This window comes from Corvus hawaiiensis, chromosome 5 (genome assembly GCF_020740725.1).
Source record: "Corvus hawaiiensis isolate bCorHaw1 chromosome 5, bCorHaw1.pri.cur, whole genome shotgun sequence".
NCBI classification, from domain to species: Eukaryota; Metazoa; Chordata; class Aves; order Passeriformes; family Corvidae; genus Corvus; species Corvus hawaiiensis.
The window spans coordinates 6,215,712-6,225,946 of NC_063217.1; the positions used below are offsets into that span (position 1 = coordinate 6,215,712).

Sequence of the window (10,235 nt, forward strand, 5' to 3'; positions counted from 1 at the left end):
CAGGTTTTGGTCTGAAACACTGGGCAAAATTACAGGGCAGGTTTGAAGTACTGTTCTTCAGCCAAGCCATGATTATTTATTTGCATTTCTACACTTAAGTAATCCAGATTGTCTTTTGCCCTTTGAGAGTTTACTTATCTCTCAGTGATACCTGGCAGGTCACTCACAAAAGAAATAAAAGTAGACATGAAAGTACTACAAAAGCCACATTCCCTTTTTGTACTGAAACAACTTTCAACTGCTCCTCATGCAGCTTCAATCCTCAAAGCATCCAAGTGCAGCTGAAGGTTTTGGGTTCAAGTACAAAACAGTTAAAGAAAGAACATGAAAAACAAAGGTTATAAACTTCAGAACTCCTTTGTGTTTTCTCCCATGGAAGAATACATGACCAGGCAGGCCAACTCCTAAGCGGGAGGAGGGGGCAAAAAACACAATAAAAACAAAAAAACCCAACCAAACAAAAAACCCAACAAACCACTAACTTTCAAGGCTTAGTTGCTTTGGCTCCAATTATCACAAGGCAAGATGTTCAATTCATGCCCAGACAAGCTTGAAAACTCAACACACCCTCCAAGGGATTATTTTATTATTCTACTTTCCAATCTAATCCTTAAAATGTTTTGAGAGGTGACATAATCATTATGTAGCAGCCATATATAACAGAACAAGACATTACCTCAGGAGAAGATTTTGTGTGTTTAGCATCAATACTTCCACTGTTCTCAGATGACTTCCTTTTCACACCCCCAATTCTTTTTGATTTATCTGGAAGGGAAGGTGATCAAGATTAGTCTATCACAAATAACCTACTTTGTGTTTGAAGGACAAAAAGTAATAGGTCTTACCACATTTTCCATTGTTGTCATATATGATTTCAACATGAATTAACTCTGGATCAAGAGTTTTTAAAGCTGGAATCTTGAAAAGGAACAGGAAACACAGAAGCAGCCATTTAGACAGGTGAAACTCTATTTGAGTATATTTATCTTAGATGTGGTAGCATGGACTAAGCTTAGACACTAAACTTCTAGGTTCCTTGAATACCAAGCTGAATTTAACAACATTCCATGTGACAGTGTCTCTGCATAAAAACACGAACTGGTGCTTGAGAGCACTGTCTGCACAGCACAGAGAGCAAAGAAACCAGGATCATATTTGCTTCACTCTTCCAATAAAAACTCCAGGTCTCCTTCATTTTTCATAGAAGGACATTTCTTATTTAATAATCTACCAGCAGCATAAAGAAACACTTTGGTTTATATTGTTCTGCACTACATGTCACCCATGTTTGAAGATTACAGTAAAGACAGAAATAAAAATGGTTTTGGTGGAGATATAAATAAAAGTTTGCACCTATTCCCCAAATCTATTTGTACACCACAATAACTGGTTCCTACCTCCTGACAGTTGACTTCTAGAGTTCTTGTAGCTGGATTACCATTGACAACAACTGCTGTGAACCACTGAGTAGAAGGATCCAGGCTATAAATCCTAATTTTTGAACCAATGATATTTTTTCCACCTTCAAAATTAAAAAAAAAAAAAAAAAAAAAAAAAAAAAAAAAAAAAAAAAAAAAAAAAAAAAAAGCGCTTAGGACAAAGAAGGCATGAAGATGACCACAGTTACCAAAATGAATTTCTCCTGTCCTTACAGTAGGGGAAATTAAAACTAAGATGCAATATTTACCTTTTTATAAGAGACATTCCCTGCATGTGCAAGCACATGACTACAAATATGCTGGTATGAACCCGGTAATTAAGAATTTAAAGCCGACAAACAAAACTAACAATTTTAAATTTGACTAAAAGAAGCCTCTATACAACACCTGGAAGTTTTCACAAACAAGTAACAAATTGGAAAAAAAATCAAGTTACTGAAGCAATAAACAACTTGATATTATTTTGTTCAAAATTACTTCAAGTTTGATATATTTCACAAATACCAGGCCACCTATAAATGCTTAAATTACTTACTCTTACTAAAGAAATACCTGAAACTTAAACATCTACAATCCTTCACATTTTGCATTCACGGCTTTGAGAGTAAAATCAGTATTTTTAAAAAGGTTTTATCCCCTACAACAGATTACCAATTAATTAAACCAACACTGCAAGGATTTCCCTTTGGACTTGAGCATTTATTGCCAGAGCTTTCCACTCCACAGTGTGTTTGTACCTTGGACCAAGCGTGTCTCATCAAGGTGTTTCTTAACCAGAGCCTGAATTTCTTCATTTACATTTTGATCATCCTTAAGAGAAAGCCTGGAACTATCCACATCCTATTTCAGGGAAAAAAAAAAAAGAACAGAAGTTTCCATTCAGGGTAATGCTTTTAACAAAATCCCGCAATATTTAAAAACAAGATGGCAGCAATTCATAGAAATCCAATTCTCATTAATATGTGTCCCATCAGTTCTAGGATGTTGGATTGGAGGCAGACATCAATTTCTTACCACTAATTTGCAATAAGCATCTGCAAGACAGACTGAAGTGAGCTCTCCAGGTCCACTTTAATATTGTTCTGAAAACAGCCCAGCTTTGTTGTACTACATTGCTAATGACCACTGATTTTAATTGAACCATCCATTCTTAACTTAGGATTTTAAATTCTCAGAAGCAGCAACATATTTGTCCTGAGCAGACACAAATGAAAATACTTTGTTTCTATTTATGATAATGCCAGGATGCAGTCCATTTAAAGACACCATTATAAAATGTTTATAGGAATGAAAACAGAGTCAGCTACATACAAATTATTCATAGTTATTCAGCATAATGTATGCATATTATAGTATTTTTTTCCTCTCGAATTCTTGAATGAGAACTGATTCTGAAATGGAAAGGTCAGAGCAAGTTTCCACCCAAGACTCAAGAGTGCTTATAAGAAAATGGTTTGGGGTTGGGTTTTATCTTTTTGTCCCAGGCACTGCTCTGGTATTTGTAAGAGGCAGAAGACTGAAGAACTAGAAGTCAATAAACTCTTATTCAAGATGGCAGTAAAGCAATCTTCTCCACTGCAGTGCTGAGATAAGGATTCTGCATAAAGAGATCTCTACCCTGCTGTTGAGCCAACACAAGCAAGACAACCACCTACAACTCAAATTTGGCTTTTAGTGACTCTCTTGTCAGTTTCTCTAAAGGACTTGAGCATTTGCTGACTGTTAAAAAGTCAAAGTAGAACACTAATGATGGCACTACTTGCAGTCTCAACATGGGACATCCATTACTATTTTTATTTCAGATTGCTTACAGGTCTCAGGAATAGCTTCCTAAAAAGGCTAAATCCTGTATCTTTAGCAGATACTATTCCTTCAAACACCTGCCCAGCCAGTCACAAGGGACAATTGTTTCAACCCATCTGTACCTAACAAACTTTCCTCTGGTGCTCAATAAAGGGACTACAATTCAACCATCTCATTTACATTCTGCCCAATTCCTCATTTGTTTAGGATTAGTAGTGATGTGCTTCTGTTAAATAGCAAGATTTATGCCAGGCACTACTGTGCAAAGAGTTGCAGGAACAACAGTCCTGTTCAAAAGGAGAAAGGGAAATTATTCCAGGTTATCCCCCAACCAGCATGATGCAACTGCTGTCCTCTGGGCTGAATAACTGTCCTGGCACACTCCCTCATCCAGCTCTCTCAAGTGACCATGTCCTGAATCAGCTTTAGCATGTTTTAAATCAGACACATTACATTCAGAACTGATATTTATGAGTCACAGAAAAACACCTACTACAAGTTTTTACCCATCTGAAGTTTGCATTTAGATTACATTAACTTGATATATCTTAAATACCAAGACAAGAAATTCATCTTTCATCTTCACAATGCCATTCAAGGTTACCTGGATGGGCGTCAAGAGGTCTTTAGAAAGAAAAACACACTTCTCTTCACCCAGATAGCGCACTGAAACCAGTGATCCCATTCCAGCTTTGTCCACTAAGGACTTGTAGGTCTAAAAAAAGTGAAAAACATGTTCTCAGAGAGTAAGAAGATTTCATCATTCATCATCTGCATTTAAAAAATTACTTTAATTTTGCTTCTATTTATTTCTCTGTTAAGTTACCACATCTACACACAACTCGTGAAAACAAAACTAGTTTCCAATAAAACTTCTAATACACACCTAATGAAACAGTTACTGGACTCCACCTGAAATTAATTTCATTTATCAGCATGAATTAGGAATTCCATGTAGGTGGCTGTCATTAACAATTAATCAATCATTCATCTCCACATGAAGAATTTATTAATACAGTAATTCTAATTGTGGATATATTTCTAACAATCCTCCTTATGGTAGACTGGGGAAATAACTAGCAAATCAATGAATGCCTGCAGCATAGTTTACACTGAAGTTCTCAAAACTTGTGCAACACTAATAATACACCAAAACCTTAATTTAAGCACATGTGATGGCTTGGATAGCCTCACTGCGATGCAATGATGAAGTTGTGTTCAGGTATATCAAAGGCTTTAGCAACAGATAAGAAAGAAAAATTTCCTTCACAACCTTCTGAACACTTCCTAATACCTTCAAAATTAAATTTTTTCTAGTGACAGTAACAGATCTGAGAGGAAAGGCACCAGGAGCCTAAAACAAAAGAAGTGGCAAGAGTAACTCCTCCCTACCTGAAAGGTGTAATAAAAGGAAATTGTTCTGATAGGGGAAGGCAGCCTTTCTTTCATCAGTCCTTCAAAAACCCAGACACTCTCTTGTGTTCACCTCAGCTAGGACAGCACTGGCAGAGGGACAGGACCCCCAGAGGAGGGAACATGAGTCTCCCCAGAAGTAACTGGGCATTCCAAGATTCCTACAAAGCTACTCCATTTGTCAGAAACACTCTCCCATATACTTAAATCAAGAAGTTGTGATCAAATTTTAAATAAATTAATCCACACACCTCTTCTGTGACCTCTGCTTTCCTTCCTTGTGTGATGATAAAGGGACAAAAAGTCTTTTTTTTTTTTGCCAAGGCAAGCTCCAGCACTGGCCTACATTTGAGCCTACATCTTCCTCTGTGAAACGAGCTTTGGAACATGTACCCTGCATGAACTGACCCGTCAAACACATCAGGAGGAACACCTTATGCCAAAACTGAAGACAAGTATCCAGCAAGAACTATTCAGATACTTGGAAATGGACAACAGCTAAGTTTAAATAAGGACATTTTCAGAACAAGCTATCAGCAAAATTTAACTGTGGAACTGCTGATATTAATGCACAGCCCAGGAAATAAAATTAAGGATTTGTATTTCCTCCCATTCGATTGGGTGCTACTTCCAATAAATATCTAGATTGACTATGTTTAAAGAAAGACCAGCAATATGAATTACAATGCACACTTTATACCTAGCAAAGTTAATAGTATTAAAACACAGATTACAATTTCAGCGTAATTCATGTTCAGCAACTTTACATGTTTGCATCCTCACTTCTTGCACTACTTTCTTGAGTAGCAATATCCAAAGTAGTCAAGTACAACCGTACTGGCTGAATACATTAAGAAATGTTCCCTGTTCACCTCCCCTGGCTAATGCACCTATTCAGCCATGCATGGCAGGTACAGAAAGCTTAGCTCCCTCCTTGTACAGTGTAGCTCAGGTTTTTGTGTGCAGAAAATCTAAATCTCACAAATCATTTTTGTCAGGTGGGCATCACGTAAGTCACTTGAATTATTTTTTTCTCAGGATCAAGAATCACCACACTTGATGTAATTAACAGTACTTGAGGCAGAGTCAAAAATTTAAAAGAAAACACAGACTATCCTTAGAAACCTATTATTTACACTTTTTCTCTCTAGTCTCAAAAGGAATTTTGTGGAAGAAACAAAACATGAGACTAGAAAGAGAATGAATTAACAATGTACAGAACAGCGGTCTGAGGGAGAAGCAAAGTCATAAAAATACATTCTTGTGTCCACAGGCACAACACGCCAACTTCAAATGCTAATGAGCTCTGTCAGTTCAAGCTGCACAATAAGGTTTTCTCCCTTCACAAGACACCCAAGACTGAGGCTGCACTTGAGAAATTCACACTGGTGACAACACTGTCCCCAGAAGGTGGAACTGCAGGAGCAAAGTGAGTCAAGCCAAGAGTGTACTTGCCATCGCAGGCCACTGGACAGGAGGCATGGATTGGGTTTTTCTTTCAGCCAGCACCAGCTTTTGCTCCACCAGGAATGCTATCATCATATGGCTGTAGACTTCTATCCATCTTCGCTTTTCCCATGATTCATCATCAAATTCTACACAAATCTACAGAAAGGAAGCAAAGTGAATGAGTGACTACCTATAAAATCCAGACACATTCAACATGAAAAAGATAAAACCACCAATTCACTCAAAAATAAAAAAATCATTGAAAGTACTTATAATTCCAGCATGATTATTGCCTGTCACATAATCAAGCAATCATTAAAGCATCCAAGGCTGACCCAGTACTTTTCAAGTAACAGTCAATGTTAACTGGTTTATCATCATTACTCTCACATGAAATATTAATATCTCCATTAACTTTACAACTTCCCATCTCAAAAAGTTCTGTGCTGCTCAAGAAGAGTTAAACATGTTAACACTGTTACTGGTGTTTACAAGCAGGGAAGAATACACACACCCCTAAGAAGTCCACTAAAATGAAAGGACTGCCTACAGCAGTGGCGCATGGATTTTCCACAAACTCTAAAGCACTGGAATAAAAAAGCTGGTTTTTTTCCAGAAATATTTTAAAAATACCAATCCCAAAGAATAACTTCAGCCAATTTATTGAAAGCACAAATGACAGAAGGACAGCAAAGGTGATTAAATTATGCAGTGTGAAGAAGGTAATCTCCTGTCTGCTTTTAACCGCAATTTATCCTTAAGAATTTCAGAAGCAAGTATGTAAATTTTTCAAAAGGAAAACAATTTCATGGCAAAAATATGATGGCGTGACCAATGTCTTTGGGACAGCATTACCCTAATTTCAAAGGCAACATGGGAGATCAGCAAATGATTGGGAAAGACCACAAATACAACTTGGCCTGAATACAGGAACTGGAACGTCTTGGTAGAGAACTCTACTCTTGGAAAAAATCGGAATTCCCTCTTCCCAAAGAATACAGCGATCCAGCTTAAAACACATTTCACAAACAGCATAGAAATCTCAGCTCAGTGAATCTTAGTAACATTTCCTGGTGTTTTATTGTGCCTCTCATGGGAAAGGCAAGTGAAAACATGCACACAAACAGCATTACCACAGCCAGGAGTCATAGAACTAATGGGTGCAGAAATGAACTTAGTAATTTTGAGGTGCACAGAAACAACGAAAGAGATAAGCAAATAACTACCAGAACCAGAATAGCTTGTTTTGTCTACTCCATCAGTGCTGCACACACAGGAAAACACTTGAGAAAATAATTTCAACAGCAGTTGGCAACCCTTCCATACAAAACAAAAATGGAAAGAAATACTTCTATTTTTTTTACAGTAGAAATACTTACTCCCCCCTCTCAGTCCATTACTATTTTGGGTCTATCATGCTTCCACAAGAGCTGTGGGAGGAAAGGAGGTGGGATGTGTTTTGGTACAAAGTTCTCCACATTTCCATTGTCCATTCTGCAACTCCTTTAACACTTCAGCTGGAGAGCACATCAACTCGATCGCTTCTGGCAGAACCGTAACCAGCTACAAAGCTCACAATACAGTCCCCCTCAGCACCTGCTTCTTCTTTGCAGAGAAAGTCCTTAAGAGTCTTCTGCACCAACAACCTCCTCCTCGCTACAAGCACGGCACAGGGCACAGCCCCGCACCCAAAAATGGACGAAGATCCACCCCCGCCGCAGATCCACAACAACAAACTGATAACAAAGTTTACGCTTTCAAGAGCGAGTTAGAAACACCCACAGTTTCTTTTTGTTTGACAAGGAAGGGGCGCTTCTTCGGTTAATCAGAGGTCACCAAGTTCTCACTAACAAAAAAGGGGAAGGAGACAGTTTAAATGGAAAGATGGTGCTGCTGTTCCTGCTGTCACAGGACAGCCACCGAAGTCCTCCGTAGAAACAAGGACAGTGTTCCAGATGCCGCTGCTACAATGGATTTTTGTCCTTGGGGAGTAAGCACTCAGTCTGTACTCCAGTAAGTGCCCAGACATGGCTGAATACTTTTAATGACTACAGCTGCCAAATAAAGCCCCGTAACAACTTCACAGTCAAACCGTAAACACCACTTGACTTCCACACAAAATACGCAGCTGACCAATCACACCACGTTGCAGCAACTGACTGTGTGTTCAAAAAACCACTTGGTAATCATTAATAAGAAGAGGCCACCATGCAAGAAGAGTCCGAGGGACCTCCAAAACCAAGCATGAATTTGGTATGATTTTAAAACCTAAGTACTTGTTCATGACCAGCTACTGCAAGGAGCAGGAAAGAAAAGTCACCAATCCCAACAATACTGGAGAGCTTCGGTTTCAACTCTGGAAGCAAAAATCCGTTCACAACTAGCAAGACCTTAAACTACGTTTAAGAAATAAACCATAAGCATAGTGGGTGTGGTAAAAACCTGCTTTTCAAAATGCCGGTGGAAGAAAGCACATTTATAATTAGTTAAGTTCCGGCATTAGTACACGGGGGGCACTTGGGCAGGGGTGCGCGTTTCCAAGCGTGTTGGCCAAGACGCCCTCTCCCTCCGAGAGCAGCATGTGCACACACGTGTATGCACACCCACACCAAATTCCCCGGTCACACTCTCGATTTCGCAGGTCTCTCTGAAAGTTCCCGGTTACCTTCAGGTCTTGTTTGGATATGTCCGTGTGTGACACAGCCCGGATCCTGCCCGACTTCCAGGGCCATTCCGAGATGAGGCTGGCGTCCCACGTCCTGTCCTCCTCCTCCGACAGGCAGAGGAACCTCTTCCCTACGAGCAGCGACCAGCTCCCCTCGAGCCTCAGCACCATTTTAACTCATCGGGAGGCCTTCACCGAGGAAGGCGACGGAAGGAGGAGAGAAACACACAGGGCAGGGCGGTGAGCGCTTCCTCCTTCCTCTCCCGGCCCTCCCCCCCCCCCCCCGCTTCTCCGAGCGGCTGCAGCCGGACCCCCGGGCACCCACAGGTCGCCCCCCCGCCCACAGTCCTGTTAATCACTGCTCGGGAGAGGGGGGGGGGGGTGGAAAAAAGCAACAGAAGCTATTTCTAGAATGGCTGCAGCGCAGCTCCCAACCATTCCCACCCCCGCCGCCTCTTTGTTCCCTCCTCCGAGCAGCCGGAGCGCCGGGCGGCAGCCGAAGGAAGGGAGCAGGCGACCGGGCCAAGCTCCTTCCGCCTCACCAACACCCCGGCCTGCCCACCCGGGCAGCCCTCCAGCCCTGCCCCTGCCCTCACCTGCTCCCCCCCGGCCCCGCTGCCGGCGCACCCCGCAGTCACCCCGGGCACGGGTCCCGCTCCCCTCCACCCCCCCGCCCCGACCGCCGCCGCGGCCAAGCGACACTGTCGGCGCCGCGCCGCGCACACGCCCCCTCACCCGTGCGCGCGCCCCCGTCCCGCGCCCCTATTGGCTACTCCGCGGATGCAGGGCGGGGCCGGCGGGGAGCCTCCTGCCGCGATTGGCCCGGAGGGGCGGGGCCCGCGCGCAGGGCCACGCCCCCGAAGCCGTTGCTCAGCAGATGGCGGATAAAAAAATAAAAACGATATATCCTTCCGCTTGAGCGCCGAGGAAAGGAGTCCCTCGGGGCCAGCTCGCGGAGCGCCCGCAGCCGGGCCCCAAGGGAGGCACGGACACGCGTTGGGCCGCGGTGCCTCCCTAGGTCCGTGTTCCCGCCTCGGGAGCGCCGAGCCTCCAGCTATAGGAACAGCGTTTGGAGGCGGCGGAGGGATCCGAAGCGAGGCCAGAGGGTGTGATACGACCCCTTATACGTGCGGCTCGCGGCGTACTCAGATATAGCACAGGGGGCGGTGGCACCTGCGGGGCGTCTCTGCGCATGCGCACGGGGGTGGGGCCAGCACCTGCGGGAGGCCCGCAGGCCGCCATCTTAGCATGCTAAGGAGGATGGGGACAGGCGGGCCCTGAGGGGCACGGGACAGGGCACGGGGCGAAACAGCACACTATAACTGCGTGCCCGAGGTTCCTGGGGAGGATCGCAGGCTGTGGAGGTGCTCCAGTTGTGGTTGATGTAGGTTGTGGAGTTGTATCTAAAAGCAAATGGCTTCCACCAGCTCAAGCTTTTAACATGAGACCTCTTGTGTTCTTACAAA

General features: G+C 42.8%; 1 protein-coding gene across 1 annotated transcript in view; it reads right to left on the reverse strand.

Annotated features, from left to right (window-relative positions):
* Window positions 1-9,430, reverse strand: part of KDM3A (lysine demethylase 3A) — a 29,643-nt gene extending 20,213 nt beyond the window's left edge. The window contains exons 1-8 of the mRNA XM_048303365.1: window positions 9,366-9,430; window positions 8,770-8,958; window positions 6,111-6,260; window positions 3,847-3,957; window positions 2,177-2,279; window positions 1,398-1,522; window positions 846-918; window positions 677-765 (exon numbers count right to left, since the gene is read on the reverse strand). Coding sequence (XP_048159322.1) covers window positions 677-765; window positions 846-918; window positions 1,398-1,522; window positions 2,177-2,279; window positions 3,847-3,957; window positions 6,111-6,260; window positions 8,770-8,940 — 822 coding nt within the window. The 5' untranslated portion in view covers window positions 8,941-8,958; window positions 9,366-9,430. The remainder of the gene's footprint in view (window positions 1-676; window positions 766-845; window positions 919-1,397; window positions 1,523-2,176; window positions 2,280-3,846; window positions 3,958-6,110; window positions 6,261-8,769; window positions 8,959-9,365) is intronic.
* Window positions 9,431-10,235: the final 805 nt, after the last annotated feature.